Below are 27718 nucleotides of genomic sequence, written 5' to 3'. Positions count from 1 at the left end.
TTCCAAATGCCACTGGACTCCGAGCTTTTGTCTCCTTTTGTGCAGCAAGAACAAAAAACCGTTCCCACCCTTTCAGAAATCCACGTTGATTTTCCCTAATTGCGCTGGCTAAAATTGTGTCCGTTGGGGAAAAAAGAAGACTGTATTCTAGCTTCGCAGGTCTGGTTTCTAGCCAGTTTCAAAAAGAGATAAGAGTTCTACAAAACAAAGAGAAGGAATGTTATTATTGGGGGGGGGGGGGGAGAGAAGTTCTCTGTCCTTTTATATAAAAAAGAAATAAAACTGCCCAGTCATGCTGCAGTTCTGTGATTTTTTTTCGTTCGAAAGGTTTAGAGAACCACACAGGCCATTTGGGGAGAAACTATCACAAGGGGCAGAGAATTTTTTTTGTTAAAGCAAAGTCTCAAAGAAATACACTTTTCTCCCCCATCGGCAAAATAGGTCCGTGGAGGAAAAAAATGTTTAATATAAAAACATCTGACCAAGGGGCCTGCAGAACGTTTTCGTGGTTTGTTTGTTTGTGTTTGCGTTGAAGTAGCTGCTTTTGGCAATGGGTAGGGCACCTTTTGGCCCAAGATTGGTAAGTCGCAGACTGATGTAAGAAACTGGAAATGGGGTGGAGGGAGGAACCCGGTTTCTCCAAATAAAAATATTCCAGGGATGAAACAATTTATGCACAAACACCTGTCTCTCCTCAAAGGCAGAGGTATGGATGACCAAATCCAAATCCAAAACCTTCATTAGGCATAAAACCGGTGTGTGTCAAGAATTCCAAATACAATAAGAAGGTCATGACTGCACAACCTCTGAGACCAGATGAAGCCACACCTGACAACCCCCCCATATTTATTTATTTATTTGGATTTATTGGCCACCCTCCCCCGAAGGGCTCAGGGCCCAGCCATCAAACTCAAGGTCCCCGAAGACCCCTTGGCTCCCAAACATATTAATTGGCTCCCAACCTCAACATCCCTCCTGGTTGTTGTGGGTTTTCCGGGCTGTGTGGCTCAGAAAACCCACAACAACCTGTTGAATCTGGCTGTGAAAGCCTTCGACAATTCCTCCTGGCGTTTCCTCCCTTTCACCGCAGGGACCCATCGTCTCGTCACCCACAGGTCCTCAACCTTTGGGAGCCAATGGGCACCTCTGGAATTCCAGCACACAAGATCCCTGTGCTGGGATGGCAGCAGCTGTCAACGCCATGTTTTTAATACTCCGCACGGCCTATCACCGTGGTGGCGAACCTTTGGCCAATTGGCCATGCTGGCAGGGGCTGATGGGAATTGTAGTCCATAACATCTGGAGTGCCAAAGGTTCGCCACCACTGGCCTATCAGAAGCCTTCCTGAGCAAAGGCCCCATCATGCCCTGCCCACTTTCTGAAAACACTTGGACAGGTATTGGTGGGTGCCTTGTTGGGCCCCTTTCATAGGCTATATCAGTGATGGCGAATCTATGGGGATTCCTTATGAGGAGAGGCTGCAGCGTTTGGGACTCTTTAGTTTGGAGAGGAGGAGTCTAAGGGGGGATAGGATTGAAGTCTATAAAATTATGCATGGGGTAGAAAAGGTTGACAGGGAGAAATTGTTCTCTCTTTCTCACAATACTAGAACCAGGGGGCATCCATTGAAAATGCTGGGGGGAAGAATTAGGACTAATAAAAGGAAACAGTTCTTCATGCAACGGGTGATTGGTGTTTGGAATATGCTGCCACAGGAGGTGGTGATGGCCACTCACCTGGATAGCTTTAAAAGGGGCTTGGACAGATTTATGGAGGAGAAGTCGATCTCTGGCTACCAATCTTGATCCTCTTTGATCTGAGGTTGCAAATGCCTTAGCAGACCAGGTGCTCAGGAGCAGCAGCAGCAGCAGGCCATTGCTTTCACCTCTTGCAGGTGAGCTACCAAAGGCACCTGGTGGGCCACTGCGAGTAGCAGAATGCTGGACTAGATGGACTCTGATCCAGCAGGCTCTTTCTTATGTTCTTATGGCACGGGTGCCAGAGGTGGCACTCTGAGCCCTCTCTGTGGGCACGCACACAGAGTTTGTCATGTGGGGGCGGAAAATCACACCACCACCACCCCACACATGCCACTGAGCACGACGTGCGCGCACCGCAGTGAGCAGGGAGGACTCGGCTGGCGGGCCTAGTGCCTGTGCTCTGGGTGGCTGCTGCCCGAGGGGGGGCCGCAGAGGAGGCAGAGATGCTAGAGAGGTGCAGAGCGGTGCACAAGGGACTTGCTGGAGGCTAGAGCAGGCTGGCCCCTGCTCGAGCGGGTGGGGCAGGAAGAGGGAGCCAACCGGTTTTTTCTAAACCAAAACCTCAACATTCAGGTTAAATGGCCGGGTTGGCACTTTGCGATCAATAAGTGGGGTTTGGGTGGCAATTTGGGCACTCGGTCTCAAAAACGTTCGCCATCACTGGGCTGTATATATCATGCCATGTGCGTGCCGGCACTTTACAGATAAAAGGCAACCGGGCCCAGGAAAAACCCTACTGTCTCCTAGTATCACCTGACCCCTACTGAGCTGGTAACTGCAATACTGGGGTGCTGTGTGGTTTCCGGGCTGTATGGCCGTGTTCTAGCAGCATTTTCTCCTGACGTTTCGCCTGCATCTGTGGCTGGCATCTTCAGAGGATCCTCTGAAGATGCCAGCCACAGATCCTCTGAAGATGCCAGCCACAGATGCAGGCGAAACGTCAGGAGAAAATGCTGCTAGAACACGGCCATACAGCCCGGAAACCACACAGCACCCCAGTGATTCCGGCCGTGAAAGCCTTCGACAATACAACTGCAATACTGCTCTCTGACCATTTCAACGGTGGGGTTGAGGAGCACCAAGACCACTGACTTTCTCCTCTGGCAACTAAGGCATTCCGGTCAAGTTTCCAGAATTCACCGTTTGTGAAGAACAACTCTCCAGAGGAAAGCTTTCCCCCCACGGCAGAAGTTCTCTCAGGGTAAGACCCCCACGATTTATTTGCAGCTCACAGCTCATCGTTCACAAGGCGCAACATTTCCCAGAAATCTCTCATCCAAAGAACTCAAAACACCACCAAAGTTGCTCCAGTTTGGAGCACTGTGGGTTAACTACAGAGAGTCACTTATCCTATATATGTAATCTTGGCCACTGGGGAAAGATAAATAAGCAGCATTACACTCTTATGAAGGGGTTGCGCCACTTCAAATTCCACAGTAGGAGATGGGAATATCCAATTACACTGCAATCTTGGTCACAAAGTGATAGTTATTTTGTTCGAGTAAAATAGTTTAAACCCCTTTTTTCTTCTGTCTGCTCGGCAAGAAACCAGATACCAAAGAAACTAATCCACCTTCCTCCGCTTTGACAGTGCGTGGCTATTGTATTTTTGTCTTTACAGGAGAAAGAGAGAAAGAGAGAATTAGAACCAGGTCGGTCCAGACGTGATTTCAGGACTGAAAGTACAGATACTTTTCTGCTAACAATCATATTCCTGCCTTTGAAAGGAAATTCATTGAAACTCCACGAAGCCAAAACTAGCCAAACCCCAATCCAACAACCCATACGCCTTCCCAGGAAGTGGGGCAGAAAAGTATCTCAAATTCTTATGAGCCAGAATCAAATTTCTGGATGCTTCCCTAGAACTTCCTCCCTATTCTCAGGGTTAGCACGAGGTCCACCCTGGACAAAGCAGAACGTGAAGACGGCTTCAGGTTTCTGTACTCTTTCTAGGTAACATGGATGCCAAGTGAGCTTGCTTTAGCAGGTTCCATCTTTAGCTCTTTCATTCAACTACAAAGTGTCTCACGGTCCTAAGATACAGTGGCGTAGGAGCAGCAATGACGTAGGAGGTTAAGAGCTTGTGTATCTAATCTGGAGGAACCGGGTTTGATTCCCCGCTCTGCCGCCTGAGCTGTGGAGGCTTCTCTGGGGAATTCAGATTAGCCTGTGCACTCCCACACACGCCAGCTGGGTGACCTTGGGCTAGTCACAGCTTCTCGGAGCTCTCTCAGCCCCACCCACCTCACAGGGTGTTTGTTGTGAGGGGGGAAGGGCAAGGAGATTGTCAGCCCCTTTGAGTCTCCTGCAGGAGAGAAAGGGGGGATATAAATCCAAACTCTTATCTTCTACCTCAGTGGTTCTCAATCTTCCTAATGCCGCGACCCCTTAATACAGTTCCTCATGTTGTGGTGACCCCCAACCCTAAAATTTATCCATTTTACAAATGGAGAACACTGATGCAGAGAGTCTTAGCCGACCCCCCAAGAGGTCGCGACCTCCAGGTTGAGAACGGCTGTTCTACCTGAACAGGCACGGGTGGCAGCAGGATCCAGAATGCCCAGATTTGGCCCAACAGCATAAAATGAAAATCACTTAACCTCTCCCCCCACGTCCACAATAATGTACAGCACCTAATAAGAACTGCTCTCTCATAGGTGGATTCCGCATAGGGCAAATATCTCGGGTGCAGGATGTATACCAGTGGTGGCGAACCTCTGGCACGGGTGCCAGAGGTGGCACTCAGAGCCCTCTCTGTGGGCACGTGCAAACAGAGTGCCCCCCCATCTAGGCTGGCCTGGGCCGCTGGGCTCGATTATTAGCATTAAACCTAAGACCTAGTTTTGGGGAAGCAGTGTAGGTAACCCTGTTAAGCGCTGCTAAACCCCACTGATTTTCATGCGAAGAACTGAAGCGTGATCTTTTACTTGGGAGTAAGCTCAGTTGCCAGCAGTGGGACTTGCGTCTGTCAACCCTCCTAGGGTCGCGATTCACCCATTGGAAGAGTTGCACGGTTGCTCCAAAGCAAAGCCACCGACTACCACCAAGCTTACTCCTGAGTAACGCATGCCTCAGAGCCAACAGCATGCCTCAGAGCCAACAGTTTTTTCTAAACTAAAACCTCAGTATTCAGGTCAAATTGCCGCATTGGCACTTTGCGAGAAATAAGTGGGTTTGGGGTTGCAATTTGGGCACTCAGTCTCGAAAAGGTTCACCATCACTGATGTATACAAACAGTTTGGGGGGGGGGGTGACAACTTTGCACAGCTTCTGCCCCTGAAACGAGCCTGCCCCGTCTTATTTTCCTCCACCCAGGATTTTTGAAAACCGCTAAACCAGAAACCCTTTGGCAAAATCCCGGGTTGGGGACGCTCCTGCGCAAACAGCCACGCGGGAGGTGCATTATTTCCCTCCCTTCCACAGCACCGTCCAGAGTCAGGGAAAAATCTGCCTGCCGTTGCAGGGAAGTCCCTTTTCATTTCGCGTGCTGTACATGCACAGCTATGCAGGCGCAGCTGAGCGTATTGCGGGACAATCAGCAAGACTGCGGGGTTCTTTTCTGTATGCGCACGCAACTACGCAGGTGGTGCAGGATTTTTTTTAAAAAAGAGAAGTGTCTCTGTGCGAAGGCGCAAAAGCAACTTGGATTGTTTCCGTGGGCTCCAATCACTGCCTGCACGGCATGCGTGTGAACAAGAAAATGGCTACCAATCTGGATCCTCCTTGATCTCAGATTGCAAATGCCTTAGCAGACCAGGTGCTCGGGAGCAACAGCCTCAGAAGGCCATTGCTTTCACATCCTGCAGGTGAGCTCCCAAAGGCACCTGGTGGGCCACTACGAGAAGCAGAATGCTGGACTAGATGGACTCTGGTCTGATCCAGCTGGCTTGTTCTTATGTTCTTATGTTCTTAAAAAGGAAAACGGGTTCCTTTATAACAGTGACGGCGAACCTTTTCGAGACCGAGTGCCCAAATTGCAACCTAAATCCCACTTATTTATTGCAACGTGCCAACCCGGCAATTTAACCTGAATGCTGAGGTTTTAGTTTAGAAAAAAACGGTTGGCTCCCTCTTCCTCCGCTCCACCTGCTCGAACAGGGGCCAGCCTGCTCTAGCCACCAGCAAGTCCCGTGCGCACCGCTCTGCGCCTCTCTAGCATCTCTGCCTCCTCTGCAACCCCCCTCACCACAGTGTGCGCATGTTGTGCTCAGTAGCCCAGAGCCGGCCTAGATGTGTGTTTGTGTGGGGTGTGTGTGTGATTTTCTGCCCCCCACATGACGAACTCTGTGTGTGCGTGCCCACAGAGAGGGCTCCGAGTGCCACCTCTGGCACCCGTGCCATAGGTTCGCCATCACTGCTTTATAATGTCTGCTACCCATTATACACTTGATCTGCAGACTCGACCACTTTGATCAGAGTGACGTCAGAAAAGCAAAGTTAACTCTTCCACCTCATCAGGGCATTAGACAGCACCAACGACAGCTTTCAAAAGCAGTGCATGGAGAAGGCGGGCCCCAGCTACCAACTCTCATCCGCAAAACTATTTCAGCAACGCAAAAAAACATCCATCGAGGCTCTCTTGCTTACCAATTCTTCCTCTGCTCTGCCAACAGCAACACATTTCAATCAGACTATTTTGAAAACAACTGCAACGCTGCCGGACTAACTCGGGCCTTAGTGCAAGGGAGGATGGGAGTCTGAATGTTAGCATTGGGCATGAGATGACATGCGCGCACACACACACACACACACACACACAAGCAGCCATGACGGATTAAAACGAGCCGCGTCTTTCCAGATGCTCAGTTCCACAACAAACCGCAAGAGGAGCGTGAGATCTCGATCGTCAGGAGTTGCCTCAGGCAAACTCCACTCCTGCGAAACAAGCGAGACTCTCGCAAAGGGCACAGAGCAGAACCAACAGGGGCGGTTGCGTCACTTGGTGTGCTGGCGCAAGAGGCGTTTTCAATAGATGCTCAACATGCAAGGCCGTCACCAAACTTAATTTTGAGGCTGCAAACCCATTGCTGGGAAGTCGGTCGCCTCTTGGTTTCCGTTTTTTAATTTCAATTGTTCAGAAGTTTATTTCTCAAAACTTGTCTTGCTAAAACTGTCATCCAAATAGCCGCTTGGAATCGAGAAATAAAAAAAGTCTGCCAACCTGAGAAGTCTCTGGGCGTGACACGGGGGAAGTTCGTGGCCTCTGTTTCAGTGTAGGACAATGTGGAATCGGAAAGATCTGGGAACGAGAGGAGAAAGATTAACAGTTATTCCGCAAGATGAGGAGCGAAGGGCTCACAACAAGTTGCCGCCCATCCAGAGAACAAAGACATGTTCACACAAACAGGACATGCTCAAGCAAATCGGTATACCACTTTTAAACTCCTTCTTTATTCTTATTTGGGCTAATTTATTTGCTAGGAGCCGCGTGGTGTAGTGGTTAAGAAGAAGAAGAGTTTGGATTTATATCCCCCCTTTTTCTCCTGCAGGAGACTCAAAGGGGTTTACAATCTCCTTGCCCTTCCCCCCTCACAACAAACACCCTGTGAGGTGGGTGGGGCTCAGAGAGCTCCGTAGAGCTGTGACTAGCCCAAGGTCATCCAGCTGGCGTGTATGGGAGTGCACAGGCTAATCTGGATTCCCCAGATAAGCCTCCACAGCTCAAGCGGCAGAGCTGGGAATCAAACCCGGTTCCTCCAGATTAGAGTGCACCTGCTCTTAACCACTATGCCACTGCTGCTCCTTAAGTGCTTGCACTGCCACTCACACGGTCAGGAGTTCGAGCCCCCTGTGGGTCAGATATCCTGGCAGCTGGCTCATGGTCAACTCAGCCAGCCATCCATTCCTTGGTCGGTAAATGAGTACCTAGCTCATAGCTAGGGGGTAAAGAATAGCCGGGGAAAGCAATGGCAAACGACCCCACAAAAACGGCTTGCCTATGAAATCACTGCTCGCAGTGGTACCCCAGGGATGGACACGACTGAAGGGGAAACTTTACCTTATTTGCTACCCTCTATGGAAGACAAGCAACGACCCTCAATGCATCCCATAATTTCAGTGCAAAGACAACGAAGGAGGAGAGCTCACGCATACGAAGGAGCAGGAAACCCTTGAGGAACGGTAGCCACTGACAGAAAGATTTCTGTGCCCGGAGAACATGATGTGGAACGAGGACAGCATGGCTGGGAGCATTTTTGGCCAAAGCCACTCAAGATGCATGCCGAGAAAAGAAGCCCGCTCACTTCTTTCAATTTAATATAGATGGAAGGGGCTTAATTAAACCTCTCTCATTAAGAAGGTACTGTCCGAATGTGCTGTCAAAGGCTTCCATGGCTGGAATAAAGTGGCGGTTGTGGGTTTTCCGGGCTATGCGGCCGTGGGTTTCAGCTCCTAACGTTTTGCCCGCAAGCTAAAACCCATGGCCATACAGCCCGGAAAACCCACAACTGCCAGCTGGATATTTGCTTCTTGAAATTACTGATTATAGAAACACGTATGGCCTGCCTTCCATAGAATCTTGAGGGCAGCTTACAAACATTAAAAAAAACCCAATCCTTTCTCAGTCGGATACAAATAATACAAGTCGGAAATAATCAAAATAGTTAAAAACTATGAGCACGGGGAATTAAATAGCAGAGGCTCGGGGGTCTGCAACCTGCGGCTCTCCAGATGTTCATGGACTACAAATCCCACCAGCCAATTGGCCATGCTGGCAGGGGCTGATGGGAATTGTAGTCCATGAACAACTGGAGAGCCTCAGGTTGCAGACCCTCGGCAGCCCGTTATTATCAGCATCCAACAGTCATGTACGAAATACCACTCTCTGGAATAAAACTGTCTTTGCTGGACTCTAGCAGGAGCAGCAGTGGCGTAGGAGGTTAAGAGCTCATGTATCTAATCTGGAGGAACCGGGTTTGATTCCCAGCTCTGCCGCCTGAGCTGTGGAGGCTGATCTGGGGAATCCAGATTAGCCTGTACACTCCCACACACGCCAGCTGGGTGACCTTGGGCTAGTCACAGCTTTTCAGAGCTCTCTCAGCCCCACCCACCTCACAGGGTGTTTGTTGTGAGGGGGGAAGGGCAAGGAGATTGTAAGCCCCTTTGAGTCTCCTGCAGGAGAGAAAGGGGGGATATAAATCCAAACTACTTCTTCTTCTTCCTGAATGCCAACAGCAACGTGCCAGAGTGCGTTTCCTTGGGGAGGGCGTCCCACAGCTTCAGCAGATTTCTATGGAAGGAGTTCTGTAACGTACTCCGAACCCAGTGCATTTAAAGGTCCAACACACCACTTTGAATCAAACCACACACCAAGTGGAATCCCATGGTGCAATGGTGCAGCTCTTGAGTTCTTGGGTGCCGTCATTCCCAGTCCCAGCTACAACTAGGCCCGTGGTGGCAAACCTTTGGCACTCCAGATGTTATGGACTACAATTCCCATCAGCCCCTGCCAGCATGGCCAATTGGCCATGCTGGCAGGGGCTGATGGGAATTGTAGTCCATAACATCTGGAGTGCCAAAGGTTCGCCACCACTGAACTAGGCAGTCTATGAAAAGATGAACCAGCTTCATCTGGGGCAAGGCACCCACTGCTATGGGTCTTGGTGCCCACTCCTATGGCACGGACCCAATCCTTCCCTCCAGCTGCAGGTCCCGCTCTACGACAAATTCCAAAGCGTTTGGTTAGTTCCCTGCTGGTCTTCTTCCACCAGAGCTCCCACCATGACTCCTTCGGCTGAAATCTCTTTCAGGAGTTCCCTAAGGCAATGCAAGATGACCCTCAGAGAACAGAAGGCAGGAGATGCCCACCTTATGGAAGACCTTCCTCAAAACTTGTCCTTATGGAAGTTCTACCTTAAGAAGAGCAGAAAACACTGTCGAGAGATGCTCTCGTCGTTCCAGTGGGCGCTGCCCTCCTTGAAACGAAGGAGCGGGGAAAGTACACCTCTCTGGCAAGAGACACGTCCACTCGACCAACCTGGACAGGAGTTAACTAACTCTGTTTTAGTTTCTTCCTTTGAACGCCAGCCCCCGAGTCAACGCTCCCCTTCGCTTTCCCGATGCACCAAATCCAGCAGATTACAGTGCCTCGAAAATAACCAAGGCTGAAGGAACGAAACATGTAGGAACTTGGTGCTCAGGGGATAAGGTTACATTAAGCCTCCAAACAATTCGTCGTTACTGTACTTAATTATCACTATTAAAATTCTTGAAGCTGTTTATTCTTGTTTCCTTCCTTCCTTCCTCCCCCTGCTGAAACCAAGGAAACTTTGTTTTAACAAGTTAAAAGTCCTTTGTTGGTCTCTCCCCTGCTCACGCACAAAAACCGGGCAAGGAGGCCCCTCTAATTAAAACTGCGCTCCAAACATTTGCTCCAAGATTGACTCTGTGTGTCTTGCGGGTTGCCTACTTGGCAATTACTCCAACCCCCAAAAATGCAAAATTCTATTCAATTCTCTGTCCGGAATATGCAAAGAAGGAACTGGACAAGCAGGTAGTGGCGTAGGAGGTTAAGAGCTCATGTATCTAATCTGGAGGAATTGGGTTTGATTCCCAGCTCTGCCGCCTGAGCTGTGGAGGCTTATCTGGGGAATTCAGATTAGCCTGTGCACTCCCACACACGCCAGCTGGGTGACCTTGGGCTAGTCACAGCTTCTCGGAGCTCTCTCAGCCCCACCTACCTCACAGGGTGTTTGTTGTGAGGGGGGAGGGGCAAGGAGATTGTAAGCCCCTTTGAGTCTCCTGCAGGAGAGAAAGGGGGGATATAAATCCAAACTCTTCTTCTTCTTCTTCTAATGCAGACTCACGGCAGCCATGTTGGCCTGCCATGGAACAGTGAGATTCAAGTTCAAGATTTTTGGGATAGAAGCTTTTGAGAGCCAAAGCTCTTCATGCATAGGCCCCCCCCCCCCCAAAAAAAATCTTGTTGATCTTTACAATGTCGCTGGACTTGAATGAAGCCGATTCTGGCAAGCCAGTGTGGTGTAGTGGTTAAGAGGTATAGACTCTAATCTGGAGGACTGGGTTCGATTTCCCTCTCCTCCACATCAATTCTGCCGGGCGACCTTGGGCTCTAGTCACAGTTCTCTCTGAACTCTCTCAGCCCTACCTGCCTCACAAGGTGCCTGTTGTGGGGAGAGGGAGGGATTGAGATAGCAAGCCGCTGTGAGACTCCTTAAGGTAGAGAAAAGAGAGGTATAAAAGCAAACACTACTTCTGTCTCCTTCTAAAGAAGAGAAGAAGAAGAAGAAGAGAAGAAGAGTTTGGATTTATATCCCCCCTTTCTCTCCTGCAGGAGACTCAAAGGGGCTGACAATCTCCTTGCCCCTCCCCCCTCACAACAAACACTTTGTGAGGTAGGTGGGGCTGAGAGAGCTCCGAGAAGCTGTGACTAGCCCAAGGTCACCCGGCTGGCGTGTGTGGGAGTGTACAGGCTAATCTGAATTCCCCAGATAAGCCTCCACAGCTCAGGCGGCAGAGCTGGGAATCAAACCCGGTTCCTCCAGATTAGATACACGAGCTCTTAACCTCCTACACCACTGCTGCTCCTTGGGCTCTAGTCACAGTTCTCTCTGAACTCTCTCAGCCCTACCTGCCTCACAAGGTGCCTGTTGTGGGGAGAGGGAGGGATTGAGATAGCAAACCGCTGTGAGAATCCTTAAGGTAGAGAAAAGAGAGGTATAAAAGCCAACTCTACTTCTTCTGTCTTCTTCTAAAGCACCATCTGGGGCGGTCTGAACTTGCTCAGAAAACCCACAATAGCCAGTATTATTTACTTCTTGAAATGACTTCTGACTGAAACATTCAAGCCCTGCCTTCCACAGAATCGTGAATGATGTGGCAGGAAGCTGTTTTGCTTTTGGGAGGTGGGTGGGGGGAACTCACCCAGGTATATACCCATTGCTATGCTTATTGCATACCAGTTCCAGCAATAGCCAATTATGAGACCCATCACAATTTCTCTATCAGTAAACTTGGATTTCATCAACCCAAGAGTCTACTTTATTTGGGAAGAAGCTATTGAAATGGCTCCCCTACGAAATGCCGCTGGGCCTTTTCCAGGGCCCGTTTTGATGCTTTTCCATCAGCCAATCTAATGGGCAGATTTCAAAAAATCCCACGACACAGGAGATTATGTGTTTGTAACTCAGGGGAAGTGGACTCTGTATTGCATGTTCTATTGCATTGTGAACTCCATAAAGGGGAAAGGGAGGCTTTAATTCATCCATTGTTTATTCAGTACAGAAATTTAACTAGAGTTAATTCCGATTCAGTTCTTGTGAGAATTTTACTGGAAGACGGAGTTTCTTTTATATCTCAGCAGGTAGCTAAATTTTGTATGCTGGCACATCATAAGCGAAGAATCATGTTAGGACCAAGAGCCAGACCACATGAAGGTGACCGTAATAATGCTACAAGCTGATGATATTTTTTGTGTATAGACTTATATCATGGATTCCTGTACAAATTCGATTTTTCTTTTGTTTATTGTTCTTCCTTTTTCTTGTTCTTCTCTACTCTTTTTTGCTGGCCGTAATAAAACTGACTGACTGCTCCCCTTTCAATTCCGTACCACAGGAATGCTTTCAGCACCCAGCTCACGGAATCCGGGTGCCCTGACTTCAAGAATGACCAGAGAGCGTTTTCCTTTTCTGTCAGGGTCTGCAACCTGCGGCTCTCCAGATGTTCGTGGACCAATTGGCCATGCTGGCAGGGGCTGATGGGAAATGTAGTCCATGAACATCTGGAGAGCCGCAGGTTGCAGACCCCGACAAGCTACACTCTTTTCATCTGACGCGCCTCACCCTTTACTCCTGGGAACAAGCAGGCCCAAAACCCACAGTTCAGAGCTCTGATCTAGCAAGTGTGCCCAGGATTCCCACCCTCCTGACCACAAGTCAAGGGTCACACCCACCCAACCGATGTTTAAATTCCTCAGCAACAATATATACTTTGGATGGCAACTTGCTCTTGCGTTCTGCCAGTTTTTAAGTAGGTCACGGTTTTTATGCCCAGTCTCTTTGACCACCACACTTCCTTTGATTTAAATATATATATATATATATATAAAAACAGAAGTCTTTGAAGGAGGGGAGGGTGAGGAGAAACGCCACTGAAAGCACCTTGCAATATAGTGCTTTTGGGCGGAGTGGCCATCTTGGTCTGGCAAAGGTACTTTTAAAATAGACATCACAGGTAGGAGTGGCTCCTGTTGGCTGCAAAGGTCAGGACTCACAATAATGGGTTTCAATTATGGGAAGATGGATTCAGGCTGAATAGCAGGAAAAAAATCTTTTACAGTAAGAGTAATTCAACAGTAGAATCAGCTGCTTCAGAAGGTGCTGGACTCCCCCACACTGGCAGTCTTAAGAACATAAGAACAAGCCAGCTGGATCAGACCAGAGTCCATCTAGTCCAGCTCTCTGCTACTCGCAGTGGCCCACCAGGTGTCTTTGGGAGCTCACATGCAGGATGTGAGTCTTTAAGCTGCGGTTGGACAAACACTCGTCAGGGGCGCTCTAGGCTGATCCTGCATTGGGCAGGGGGTCGGACAAGGTGGAGGGGCCTGTATGGCCCCTTACAACTCTATGATTCTATACCATTTTCTCCATTCTATAGAGAGTGTCTTAACCTACTGCATCTGTGTATGGTTCTCCAGTTGCACAGTGGCAGATAGGAAGGCGCTCCAAAGGGCGATCACAACTGCACAGGGGATTATCGGCTGCCCTCTCCCCTCCTTGGAAGAACTCTATAATTCCTGAAGCCTAAAAAAAGCCCAAAATATTCTGAGAGACCCGTCTCATCCAGCACACTCTCTTTTTGAACTGTTACCATCCGGCGGACGATACAGGTCTATCAAAACTAGGACAAAGAGGCTTAGAGACAGCTTCTACTCTAGAGCTGTGGCTATGCTGAACTCCGCAGCTTCGTGTTGACGTGTTTGGGGCTGTGTAGGGATGGGTGGAGGAAGGGGAAAGTGAGGATGGGGTATGAGTCTGAAATTGTGTGCATCGAGGAATGCTGCTGTAAATTTCGTTGTGCGTGCACAATGACAATAAAATGCTCATGCTTATTTCCTGAATTTCCGGTCACAGAAGTCAGGGGTGTCCACGATATCAACAAGACCATAGGCAAGAAAGCTTGGCCCTCAATTTAAGCAAAGGAACCAGATTAGATATTTTTAAAAAGCAGTAAAATCCCAAACAGGGCTCCATCCCCTGAACTCAACGGCCTTGGAAGAGCCCGGTTCTCCTTAAGATGACACTGAATAAAACCCACATTGTGGGAGGTGCATCTACTGATCCAGACTTGAAAACAAACACCAATGTTATTCCCTTTTATTTTGCATCAGCTACTGAGGGAGGATGTCAGAATGGCAACAGCCTGTCAACACATCAGCTGTAGCTCACTCATAAAGGATCTGCGTGGCCCGCGGAAGGTGCCGGTTTCAATTCTCAGTACCTCCAACGAAAAAAGTCAGTAGAAAATTATACAAAAAACCTGCACCTCAGAGTTGCCAGTCTGAGGGGTCTGCAACCTACGGCCCTCATGTTCATGGACAACAATTCCCATCAGCCCCTGCCACCATGGTCAATTGGGGCTGATGGGAATTGTAGTCCATGAACATCTGGAGAGCCGCAGGTTGCAGACCCCAATACTAACTTTGATGGACCAAGGGTCTGATTCATAGCATAAAGAAGCTTCGGGAATTCCCTACCACCAAGAATTGTGGAGCCGTGGTCCACGTGCCATTGTTGATTCTCACTCCCAGTTGGAAACAAGCTCTATTTTAATGAAAGGGGCAGGAAGCATTGATTTTCGCACTTCTAGCGCATGATCTAGCAAGTAGCGGCTTTTGCCACCGGCGTTCTGTGTCACTGTAATGTAGGTATGTCTGAACACCATAATTTCCCCTTCCAAGCCGAGCAAACCACATTCCAGGACCGGCCGCAATACATCTTTCCAGTTCTGAACATTTCACGTGCAAACAAACCATGCGCACACAAGCTGTGGTCCGGCCCACCGCAGAGAAAGACAACACGGAGGAGATACTTACCCAACGGCTTTTGTTCGTCGTTCGGAGATAGCCGAGAATAAGGAGGGGGTGGAGATTCTGAAAAAAGAAGAACTCACGTTAACACCGTGGAACGGTTTGCACAGCAAACAAAGAAAAAATATGCTCTTACACTAAGGACGCAAAAGCTGGGCTGAAATCAGGTGGAACTTCACTGATGTCGTTACCCCAAGAAAATCAAGAACTGAGGAGCGAGGCCCAGAAGTTCCATGAAATTTTAGACGGGCCTCCACTTCCTCACCCATTATTTCCCAAGAACAAGATTCTTTACTGAGCGGAAACCAGGCAACAGAAAGCCCTGCGTGGTTCCCAAAATCATTCAGGTCAACCAATAAGACGGCACTTGGACCTTAGTGCCAGAGTCGTGGGTGGCGCAGCTAAAAAGACAACCTAAACATGTTTACTAGGAAGTAAGTTTCATTCTGACCTGGACAGCCCAGACTTGCCAAATCTCATCAGATATCAGAAGTTAAGCAGGATAAGCCCTGGTTGGTACATGGATGGGAGACCACCAAGGAAGCCCAAGGTTGCTATGCAGAGCAGTAATGAAGAGACTCCCTGCCCCCAAAATGCCACGCTCCCGACACGCCCCTACATGACTACAATGGCAGCACCCGGGGCGAGCCGCCCCAGACGTCCCCACTGCAGCTATGCCTCTGATGCAGAGCCAAGCAGTGGCAAACCACTTCTGTTTGTTTCTTTCCTTGAAAACCCTACGGCAGGGATCTGCAACCTGCGGCTCTCCAGATGTTCGTGGACTACATGGCCATGGTGGCAGGGGCTGATGGGAATTGTAGTCCATGAACATCTGGAGAGCCGCAGGTTGCAGACCCCTGGGTCAGCACAGGTCAGTTGCGACTTTCCACTACCAAGTTCCACTGATCCTCACGGTCCAGAGCTGAATCATCAGCGAAGAAGAAGAAGAAGAAGAAGAAGAAGAAGAAGAAGAATTTGGATTTATATCCCCCCTTTCTCTCCTGCAGGAGACTCAAAGGGGCTGACAATCTCCTTGCTCTTCCCCCCTCACAACAAACACCCTGTGAGGTCGGTGGGGCTGAGAGAGCTCCGAGAAGCTGTGACTAGCCCAAGGTCACCCAGCTGGCGTGTGTGGGAGTGTACAGGCTAATCTGAATTCCCCAGATAAGACTCCACAGCTCAGGCGGCAGAGCTGGGAATCAAACCCGGTTCCTCCAGATTAGATACATGAGCTCTTAACCTCCTACGCCACTGCTGCAAAGATACTAGCATAAGAACATAAGAACCAGCCAGCTGGATCAGACCAGAGACCATCTAGTCCAGCTCTCTGCTACTCGCAGTGGCCCACCAGGTGCCTTTGGGAGCTCACATGCAGGAGGTGAAAGCAAGGGCCTTCTGTGGCTGTTGTTCCCAAGCACCTGGACTGTTAAGGCATTTGCAAGCTCAGATCAAAGAGGATCAAGATTGGTAGCCATAAATCGACTTCTCCTCCATGCAGGTCCAAGGAAGGCTAACTTGAGAGTTTCCTCATTATCCACGCAACAAAATATGACCTCCAGAAAGGAAATGGGAGAGGAGGTCTTCAACCCTCCAAACAAAAAAACGTTCCAGCCATTTAGCCCTCCATCCTGCCAGCCCCAAGGAAACTTGGGAATTGTAGTTCTCATGGCAGAGGAGCATTTCTCCGTTCCAAGAGCTTTCGTCAGTTCTGAAGAACTATGAATTCCAGACCTCCCTGGAGAGCCGAGACAGTCCAACAGCCTTATGTCTGTAGCGCAAACCCAGTTTCGTCCTGCAGTGGGAGCATTCCCCAATAGCGCTGTCATGATTTTGGAAAGCTCGACCCCCTTTGAGGTGGCTGCTGCTATGTCAATTCCACCCAAGCTTGTGCGCATTTGTTACAAGAACACAGTACTTGGTGTTCCAATAATATTGGGGGGAGATTCACTCAATCCCTATAGGAAAGATACCAAGCAAATGAATTCGAAATGTATCAGGAGGAACGGCGATTGCAAAATAAGAAAGTATTAAAGAAAGATCTCTTGCCAAAAATAAAAAAGGGGGGGGGGGTGTTTCTTTAGCAAGCCTTTCTGTATCCTTAAGGATTTGTCCCTTGTAATTACACACACAAAAAAGCTGCTCTCGCTTCCCATGCCAAACTTTTGCTGAGATCCAGGAGATTCTGCGTCCAAGAAAACTTTGGACTTTTCATTTTTCCACCTTCCCCTGAATTTCAGTATTCAGGGAGGGGGAAAAACGACTCCTCTAAAGTCAGATATGGTGGCTGGTTTGGAGAGGAACTGGTTTGGCTACTTTTAACTTTAAAAACAACAACAACAACAAGAAGTCAGGAAGAAATCCCACTCGCAAGAGGACAGGAGTTAGAAAAAGAGGCGCTGCGGCTTTAAGGGAGGCCGTCCGCCGGCTTCCCTGCTAGTCAGCCCGGCGCCAGCAAAATGCAAACTGCATATTATCACCATTTCTTCACCTAAATAGCAAGAGGGGGAACCTCCTAAGGAAAAAGGAAAAAGAGGGGGGGGGGGAGAGGGCTTTTAAGCGCAACTCGAAAGTGATCTCAGCTGAAAGGGGCACAAGAATAGGGATTTGTGTGTTTGTGCACGCCTGTTGTGTGTTGCTTTCTCTCCTTCCCAGATCCTTCCGCTGCAAGGAACCAGTGGTTCACACAGACCTCTCTTGGCCCCCTCTGCCCACCCCTTTCTCAACAAGTTGTGTCTCCTCCGGCACAAACTGAAACCATAGCGATTCCGTGGCTTTGGTTACAGCAACGCAAGTGTGGCTTGAAAGACCCACATGCCATTCGAGACTCCTCCGGCCTCTGGTACTTTTCCCTGGGAGCGATCCCCCCCCCCTCCGAAAAACACGTGCACGAGGAAACGTGCTCAGGGGTGGATCGGGGCTGCGCCTCCAAGCCTTTTCCCAAGGATCGGGGCCCTTTGCCCAGTTCACCACCCACCACAAACGACAGATCTTTGGAACCCTTGGGATGTGGTGCTCCTAAACTCCAAGTGGATAAAATTGGGGGGGGGGGGGAGAGAGAGAGAGAGAGAGAGTCACATTTCTTTTTTCCAAGAGCTCACTTAACAAACAGCAAAAAAAAGCAAAGTGTTGGTTGTGAGAGCAGAGAAAAGCCTCCCAGGCGCCTCTGGTCCCTTTCTCTGCAGGCGAGGGAGGATTCGCACAGCATGCTCCAGCGAGCGCCAGGTATTCCCAAAATGCAGGCAGAAATGGGGGCGAGTCTGGCCTCCTGAGGGTGGGTCAGTCCAAGGGGAAGCCCCCACCCCCACCCCCCAGACCCACACCCTTCACCGTCCCTTGCTTCTGGGCTGCGGCCCAACAGTTTCCTGACCTCCTTCCAAAAGTGCCCAACAAAACTTCTCTCCGGGGCTTCTCTCTGACCCACGCGAGAGGAGGGGCAGCGAAAAGAGGCCCTCTTTCCATGCGAGTTGAGGGGTCGGGCAGGGAATCTCAGCAGAGTTGACGGCTGGGAAAAGGACGCAAAGAGAAGCAGAGCTCGGTTTTGGATTAACTCGCACACAGCCAGTTGGGAATCGGGGTGTAACCTTATCCACATTTCCCGGCGCCCTATAGATCCCATTACCATAGGGGGCTGCCAGCATATCCAAGGGGTTCCCAAAGGGGCCCCCGCCAATGGAATGCTGACTTGACTTTTCTTTTCCCCCTACTCCCATCACCAAAGCAAAAAAGTTAACCTGTGGGTGACTGGAGCTTGCTGGATTTCTACGTTTCTCAGCCTGCCTCTTCCATGTTTTCTCTGTTATTATTATTTTTATTATTATTTATTTGATTTGATATACTGCCCAATCCCTGGAGGGCTCTGGGCAATGGTTGCAGGAAATTCAAGAGGGGAGAATCTGTGTGTGGGGGTGGGGGGCAAGGGGGGGGAATCAGGTTTACTGCAGTCAAATTCAAGCAGAACTTGAGGATATGGAAAAACTATCTATGGCTCGAGGCCGAGTCAAAACCGGAGCCCACATTCTCAACCTCCAACCAACCATCTTCCCCGATCATTTATGGACTTAAACCAGGCCTGGTTCTTTCTCCAGATATTCGCTCCAGGCGGCTCACAAGCAAGACTTTAAAACTACGCTGGCGAAAAACAGCCATTCCTTCACCCGTCAACACAACAACTGCAAGCCAAAGCACTGGGAAAAAATGACAGGTTTCTCTGCACAGTCATATAAAAATAACCCTTATTCTCCAACATTTCCTATCTGGACTTTAACACTCCTACAAAAGAGTTCACCCCACACGGAGCCCCGAAAGCAGTGATGGCAAACCTTTTCGAGACCAAGTGCCCAAATTGCAAGCCAAAACCCACTTGTTTATCACAAAGTGCCAACACGGCAATTTAACCTGAATACTGAGGTTTTAGTTTAGGAAAAACTATTGGCTCGGTAGGCAAGTGCTACTTCCGGGAGTAAGCTTTGGCGGTAGTCGGTGGCTTTGCTTTTGAAGCAACTGTGCAAAACTCCTTCCAACAGGTAAATCACGACCCTAGGAGGGTTTACTCAGAAGCAAGCCCCATTGCCAGCAAAGGATCACGCTTTAGTTCTTTGCATGAAAATCAGTGGGGTTTAACAGCGCTTAACAGGGTTACCTATACTGCTTCCCCAAAACTAGGTCTTAGGTTTGATGCTAATAATTGAACCCAGAAGCAGTCCCGCAGGGCCAGCCCTAGATGTGTGTGTGTGGGGGCGGGGACGACTCTTGGTTATGCGGTGCTCACAGGAAAGGGTTTTCCTGAGTGCCACCTCTGGCACCCGTGCCATAGGTTTGCCACCACTGCCATAAAGTCAGAAGAAAGTTTCACCTTGCCCTACCTTCCAAGGAAGACTTACCGACCAGGCCAGCTTCTGCCTGTAACCTGTTCACCAACACCCCTGGGACTCCGCATTCACAATTTGCATTTATGCCCACCCCAAATGCATGCAGCACGGGGTTGAGTCACTGCACCCCAAACTCACAACTCTTTCTTTCTTTCTTTCTTTCTTTCTTTCTTTCTTTCTTTCTTTCTTTCTTTCTTTCTTTCTTTCTTTCTTTCTTTCTTTCAACACACACACCCAGATGGTCCTGGAAATAAGACTGTAAGTTTTCAAGTCACGTGTGGCGACCTCGGAAGCCAAAACAGGACTCCACTGGATTTCTGCCTCTATTAATACCTTCTGTGGCACTGTGTGTGCCAGGCGTGGCACAAAACAAGCACAGTGAAGAGCCCCAGGCTCTGCCGAGGAGGTTTGGACAAACAGGGAAAGCTAGGAAATGTAGAAAGAAAAAACTTGCCTCTCCCTTCCCCTCATACACAAACACCAGATTCCTCCATGAAAAGAATTTTATCCTATAGAGCAGTGGTGGTGAACCTATTTGCCAATTGGACATGCTGGCAGGGGCTGATGGGAATTGTAGTCTATGAACATCTGGAATGCCATAGGTTCGCCACCATGGCTATAGCGCAGTGGTGGCGAACCTATGGCACGGGTGCCAGAGGTGGCACTCAGAGCCCTCTCTGTGGGCATGCACAAACAGAGTCGCCTCCCCCCCTACACATCTAGGCTGGCCTGGGCTGCTGGGCTCAATTATTAGCACTAAACCTAAGACCTAGTTTTGGGGAAGCAGTGTAGGTAACCCTGTTAAGCGCTGTTAAACCCCACTGATTTTTTTTTTCTCTTGCAAAGAACTAAAGCCCCATCTTTACTCTGGGGAGGTAAGCTTGGTTGCTGGCATATAATGGGCTTGCTTCTGAGTGTAAACTCCTCCTAGGTCGTTGTGGGTTCACCCGCTGGAAGAGTTGCACGGTTGCTTCCAAAGCAAAGCCACCGATTTCACCACCAAGCTTGGCACTCCCTGCAACGCACTGGAGCCAACTTTTTTTTTCTAAACTAAAATTCTTCAGTATTCAGCCACCGTTAAAATTCTGCCGTGGTTGGCACTTCTATGCATAAAATCCGGGTTTTGGGTTGCAATTTGGGGCACTCGGTCTCAAAAAAAAGGTTTACTATCACTGTTAGGTGAGATCGGACAGATGTCCTTTCCAGGATGTTATGGATCCGTAGTTACCATCCCCTGCCAGCATGATGCTGGCAGGGGGTGATGGGAACTGTAGTCCATAACATCTGGAGGGCCACGAGTTTGACACCTGTGCTATAGAGGAACATTCCATCTTGCAACCCACCTACCCTGTTTGGAGTCCACCCAACCTGAAAAAGTACTCAACTGTAACCGGAGAACACAGGGTCATGGTTTTCAGCTCCCTCAACTGTGCCAACAGCTTTCCCTTAATACAAATATAATCACTGACAAATAATAAGAAACAGGGCCTAACGCCCGGGGGTTCCTGGTAGCCCTGGAAACATGAATGGACCGGAGCCCAGCTCAGTTCACCCGGGCACGGTTATCACAAGGCTGATGCGCAGGCACGAAGGAGGCCCCAAAACAATACCAAGGAAAGAACTCAAATGTGCTGTGTGCGTCCCCCACCCCACCCCCCAGTAGAGTCCATGCACAGAATCAAGGATGCATTTCACTGTATGAACCAGCAATAGCTTCAAAACAGTCTTCGGACGAATTTCAGCTAGACCAGGACACGCTGCCCAAGCACAGTCCTGGACATGATGATATCATTGTGTTAAACCCACCCAACTGCTGTTTATTAATTATTATTATTATTATTATTATTATTATTATTATTATTATTATTATTATTATACACATAACAACACAGCACAAGTGTCTGGAATTCATCTCTGAATATCGAGTCCTTCCCAAGGACCTCGAATATTAGATATTATTATTATTATTATTATTATTATTATTATTATTATTATTATTATTAATTAAATTTAATAGAGCTTAGATTCAGCTTTCTCTGTTACTCTACGCCAGGGGTCTTCAAACTACGGCCCTCCAGATGTTCATGGACTACAATTCCCATCAGCCCTGCCACTTGGCCATGCTGGCAGGGGTTGATGGGAATTGTAGTCTATGAACATCTGGAGGGCCATAGTTTGAAGACCCCTGCTCTACGCGCTGTAGAAATAAACTGCTTTAGGACTTTCCTACGGTCTCTTGTTACTTCCACGCTACGAAAGGATTTGCTCTTTTTTAATTAAAAAAAAAATCACAACGGTCTCTTATGGACACGTGAATCTAGCGCTGCACAAGAGAACCCTGCGCATATAAATAGACCCCAACGGCTTTCCCTAATTTAAGCCGCGATCTATTCCAAAAAAAGGAGGAACTGAAATATGAGCAAAGGTGTTCCACTGCCAATTTTGTTCTGCTCCCGGGTTTTTAGGCTGGCAGATCTTACGCAATCTCTGAGCCTTCCACTCGGCTTTGGAGCTTTAGGGTACTGCTCGGAGGCTGACACGGGTTCTAGACTATGGAGTGGATTGGCAGCTAGACGACACTCAGCAAAATCTGCCCAGCCGCCATGGGAAGCCCAGGGACCAACCTAGAGGCAAAAATGGGGAATGAAATTAGTAGTGACTGCAGCGGAGGATCGAGCTTCTCCCCTCTCTGAGACCAGTCCAAGAGACAGAAGAACAGAGGAGAGATCTTGCCCTTCTGTTTCTGACCCCGTTTCTCAAAAGGGCCCACCTAGTTGCTGACCAGGGTCCTAGAGAAAAGGCAAAGAACAGCCTGATCCTAAACACTCTGGAATTGGTTATCTAGGTTACCTGTTTGATTTTATGCCACACCAACTTTTATGGAACTTCTACGCCAAGTGACATGTTGTGAGGAGGGGTGCACCTGCGTGATTGAGGGACTCGGGTTTTTGCTCCCACCACAAATCATAAGAACATAAGAACAAGCCAGCTGGATCAGACCAGAGTCCATCTAGTCCAGCACTCTGCTACTCGCAATGGCCCACTAGGTGCCATTGGGAGCTCACAGGCAGGATGTGAAAGCAATGGCCTTCTGTGGCTGTTGCTCCTGAGCACCTGGACTGTTAAGGCATTTGCAACCTCAGATCAAAGAGGATCAAGATTGGTAGCCATAAATCGACTTCTCCTCCATAAATCTGTCCAAGCCCCTTTGAAAGCTATCCAGGTTAGTGGCCATCACCACCTCCTGCGGCAGCATATTCCAAACACCAATCACACGTTGTGTGAAGAAGTGTCGTACATCCCTCACGGTAGACCAGATATCATAGTTATTTGCGGTTTTCCAGATGTTCATGGAGCTACATAATTATCAGCTCTTCCTGCCAGCATGGCCAATTGGCCATGCTGGTAGGGGCTGACGGGAATTGTAGTCCATGAACATCTGGAGAGCCGCAGGTTGCCGACTACTGGTATAATATCATAGATCCCAAGGAGGATCACACCTTTGAGTTCAGAAGGGCACATAATTCTGCTCAAGCTGGCACTGTGCATCCAAGCAAAACATTGGGAAATATTCGGGCGGCTTTGGCTCAGCTGTAGAGCATCCGCCTGGCATACGGAAAACCCAAGGTTCAATCCCAGACATCTTCCGTAAGGCTCAGGCAGTAGGTGATGTGAAAGCAAGTCAGAGAAGGTCAATACAGACTTTGGAGGGCTGAGTGATGGTCCAATTCTGTCTCAGGTGCACATGTTTCAACGCTATCTGGTGACACGGCGAGTACAAAACCCGGCACGCCAGGTGTCAAAGCTAGGAAATATGTATGAGATTCCTACAGTTTTAGGCCAGAGTTTTGTAAAGGGCCAAGAAATGCCGCCACGAATGCCATGATGCAGGCCCCAGAGATGAGCCATCCTGCTGGCAGGGGATTATGGGAACTGTAGTCCATAACATCTGGAGGGCCACGAGTTTGACACCTGCGGTTCCAGCCCTGGCTGTCAAAATCCCTCACTTGCTGCAAAATGTCAGTTTGCACATCCACGGGACTTCTCTACGCTTCAATAACAAGACCCCGATGGGCAGCAGTGGTGTAGGAGGTTAAGAGCTCGTGTATCTAATCTGGAGGAACCGGGTTTGATTCCCAGCTCTGCCACCTGAGCTGTGGAGGCTTATCTGGGGAATTCAGTTTAGCCTGTACACTCCCACACACGCCAGCTGGGTGACCTTGGGCTAGTCACAGCTTCTCGAAGCTCTCTCAGCCCCGCCTACATCACAGGGTGTTTGTTGTGAGGGGGGAAGGGCAAGGAGATTGTCAGCCCCTTTGAGTCTCCTGCAGGAGAGAAAGGGGGGATATAAATCCAAACTCTTCTTCTTCTTCTTCTTAAGAACTGGGCCCGGCTACAAAGGAGGTCCTTGCTGGTGCCTTCGGCCTGTCAAGGCCCCACTCTCACACGTCCGCTGTCCCTCTGCAAGTCCACTGTCCCTCTGGCAGCTGAACGTGTAATGATGGCTCAGCATGAAGCGTGGCCCCACCGGAGGGAGGGCCGAGTTCTGTCCACCATGTTTGCGTTACCCAGTCAAGTCCCGCGACCAAACCTTGACTCTCGCTTGCAGGACAGCTCCGAACAGCACCTGTTTGTGCGAGTGCGCCAACCTTGCTCCCTCCTCACGGCTCACTCCACACAGTTCAAAGGGGTTGCAAGAGGGGGTAAGGAGTCCCCCCACACACACACCTCGAGAGTATTTGGCCAAACTAGTTACCTTCATCCCAAAACAACCCCCGTTGTAGTCTAAAAAACTGCCTCTGATCCCTACATGTGCCAGTCAAAACAAGTTAGCCTCGGCCCTAATGAAACATAAGCAGAACATAAGAACAAGCCAGCTTGAGAGTCCACATCTAGTGCCCAAAGCCTCTCTGCTACTCGTAGGCTCCACCAGGGTGCTCTTGGGAGTTCACATGTAGGATGTGAAAGCAATGGCCTTCTGTGGCTGTTGCTCCCGAGCACCCGACTGGTTAAGGCATTTGCAATCTCAGGATCAAAGAGGATCAATAGCCATAAATCGACTTCTCCTCCATAAATCTGTCCAAGCCCCTTTTAAAAGCTGCATCCAGGTTAGTGTCACCACCTCCTGTGGTAGCATATTCCAAAACACCAATCACACTGAAGAAGTGTTTCATTAGTTCTACCTTCCAGCATTTTCAATGGTAGCCAGTAGAGAAAGAGAGAAAAATTTCTCTCTGCCAACATTTTCTACCCCACGCACAATTTTATACACCTCACTCATATCCCCCCTCAGACGTCTCCCCTCCAAACTAAAGAGTCCCAAACGCTGCAGCCTCTCCTCATAAGGAAGGTGCTCCAGTCCCTCAATCATCCTCGTCGCCCATTTCTTCAAGGTAGACCTCTTTTTCTTATCTCTTTCAATATTTGAGATGTAAGCGACTGTGAATTGTAACACAGTACCTAAAGGGTGTTCGCACCACAGCTTTATATAAGGGCATGACAATCTTTGCAGTTTTATTCTCAATTCCTTTCCTAATTATCCCCAGCATAGAGTTTGCCTTTTTCACAGCTGCCATACATTGAGTTGACATTCCCATGGAACTATCAACTAAGACGCCCAAATCCCTTTCCTGGTCTGTGACTGATAGCACTGACCCCTGTAGCCTTCCTGGTATCAAGACGCAAGGCAAGGCAGACATGGTCTACTGGTGGAAGGGGAGATCAGGGTCCAAGCTACCCCGGAAACTACAACCAAAGGCATGCAGGCCACGCCCAGAGTGCTCCCCGCCTAGAGGCTCAGCCAGACACATCCCAATTCACTTATACCCAACATTTCTCACAAAGGAATTAACATCCCTGCCCCAACCAGTTTACCTTGTCGTCACAAGGCCTAAATCTAGGATGCAGTATCCAAAGCCAAGTTTGGGACTAACCACCCGCCCCTCCACCTCCAGTTCAAACCAAGGGACAGAAAGATACCCCAGAGCTCATGCTACAAAGAAGGGAGACGTGTGCCTTTCCACACGGATCAGAGCCCTGGATCCATCGCTTATTCTCAACAGAAGACTGAGAGTTGTGGTGGGTTTTCCAGAGCCGAAGGCTCCTTCCGCACACGCAGAATAATGCACTTTCAAACTGGCGTAGGAGGTTAAGAGCTTGTGTATCTAATCTGGAGGAACCGGGTTTGATTCCCTGCTCTGCCGCCTGAGCTGTGGAGGCTTCTCTGGGGAATTCAGATTAGCCTGGGCACTCCCACACACGCCAGCTGGGTGACCTTGGGCTAGTCACAGTTCTTCGGCGCTCTCTCAGCCCCACCGACCTCACAGGGGGCTTGTTGTGAGGGGGGAAGGGCCAGGAGATTGTCAGCCCCTTTGAGTCTCCTTGCAGGAGAGAAAGGGGGGATATAAATCCAAACTCTTCTTCCTCTTTCAGTGCTCTTTGAAGCTGTGCGGAATGGCAAAATCCACTTGCAAACAGTTGTGAAAGCGGTTTGAAAGCGCATTATTTTGCATGTGCGGAAGGGGCCAAAGTCCCTTTCCCAACTCTGGTTCCTGCTGCAAAAAAATCTTCCCCTCTGAAATCAACCACGACAGGCGTTTGCAAGCCTTGACCGCCGGCCTGCCCCGCAAGGCTCTTTAGGGCTCTGTCCCCACTGGTCAAGCAACTCCCCTCATCGCCCCCCACCCCCCAGATTCAGGGTTCCCCATAATTGCAGACTCTGTTCCCAGCAGCGGCAGCCCGGAAGCAAGGGGGAGGGAAGGGCTGAGGAGCGAGGTCTACTGCGCTGGCACATGGAGGCTCCACTAAGCTGACCCGGCGGAAGCGCGGATCCCCTGCGCCCCCCCGAGCCGCTTACCTGGCCCGCAGAGGCGGCTGAAGTGGTAGGGGTTGCAGCACACGGTGGGCGCGTCGGGCCGGCCGAGGGAGGCGCGGCACTCGCAGAGGGGCTTCAGCTCGCCGGGGTGGCGCAGGTCGGGCCAGCGGAAGAGCCGGCCCAGCAGGAGGGGCGGCGGCGGGGTAGTCGTGCCCGCGCGGGGGACCAGGACGCAGCCGCCGGGCAGCCCCCCGCGGGACTCGACGGCCTCCAGCAGGCTGGCCAGCGAGCGCTCCTTGAGGCGCTTGAGCAGCGCGTAGGCGCCGGCCTCCAGCTCCAGCAGCGCCGGCCCGCCGCGGCCGTCCAGGGGCGCCGCACAGGCGTCGGGGAGGCCCCGCTCGGCGAAGAGGCAGCAGGACACCGCCCGGCCCTCCTCCTCCTCCTCCTCCTCCTCCTCCTCTTCCTCGCCCTCCTCCTCCTCGGCCGCCGCCGCCGCCGCCGCCTCCTCCTCCGGCGCCGCCGAGTCGCCCTGCTGGCCCTCGCCGCCTCCTCCTGCTCCTCCGCGCGCCATGCGCCCTGCTGGCCCGGCCGGCGGCTCTTGGAGGGCGCCGCGGCGGTGGCTCAGCGCGGGGCTCCCGCCGTCGCCGTCGTGGTCGTCGGGGGCGGCCGGCAGCCGGCTCCTCCACAGGCGCCGCACCAGCCCGGCCCGTTTGGACCGGAACATGCGAGGAGGCTCCGTCCGCTCAGCGCCGCCGCCTCGGCCAGTCCCAGCCCCAGCGACGGCCTCCCGGGGCCCCGCCGCGCCGACGCCTCATTCGGGCTCCCAGGCGCGCCGCTCCGGCTTCTCCGCCCGCCTCCTCCTCCTGCCGCTGGGCCGCCTCAGGGGCTGGCGGGGCTCCGCGGCGGGCGGCGCATGGCCGGGCTGGGGCGCCGGGCGCGCAGCAATAATGGCACGGGCGGTCCCCGGAGCGCTTGGGCCGGTGCCGGGCGTCGCGGGACTTCTGCTGCTGCTGGTGCCGCTGGGCTGCGGGCGCGCCGCCGCCTCCGCCTCCGCCTCCTGCTGCTGCTGCTCCGCCTCCTCCCGGCCGGGGCTGCTTTTTGTTGGGCCGCCCCCGCCGCGCGCGCCCGCCTCATTGGCTCCGGCCCATCATGTGCCCGTCTAGACACTCCGGCGGCGCTCGGCGGCTCCCCGAGTTGCGCAAAGGCCGGCTCAAGTTTCCCCACCCGC

The 27718-nt window shown here is 50.6% G+C and overlaps 1 protein-coding gene across 1 annotated transcript in view; it reads right to left on the bottom strand.

The window, feature by feature from the left end:
- SMAD6 (SMAD family member 6) overlaps positions 1 to 27223 on the bottom strand; it is a 63389-nt gene extending 36166 nt beyond the window's left edge. Inside the window, exons 1-3 of the mRNA XM_048482084.1 lie at positions 26533 to 27223; positions 14815 to 14871; positions 6922 to 6999 (exon numbers count right to left, since the gene is read on the bottom strand). Coding sequence (XP_048338041.1) covers positions 6922 to 6999; positions 14815 to 14871; positions 26533 to 27214 — 817 coding nt within the window. The 5' untranslated portion in view covers positions 27215 to 27223. The remainder of the gene's footprint in view (positions 1 to 6921; positions 7000 to 14814; positions 14872 to 26532) is intronic.
- Between the last annotated feature and the right edge of the window lie 495 nt (positions 27224 to 27718).

This window comes from Sphaerodactylus townsendi, linkage group LG17, assembly GCF_021028975.2.
Source record: "Sphaerodactylus townsendi isolate TG3544 linkage group LG17, MPM_Stown_v2.3, whole genome shotgun sequence".
Classification (NCBI taxonomy): Eukaryota; Metazoa; Chordata; class Lepidosauria; order Squamata; family Sphaerodactylidae; genus Sphaerodactylus; species Sphaerodactylus townsendi.
This window is presented reverse-complemented; position numbering and strand designations above follow the sequence as displayed.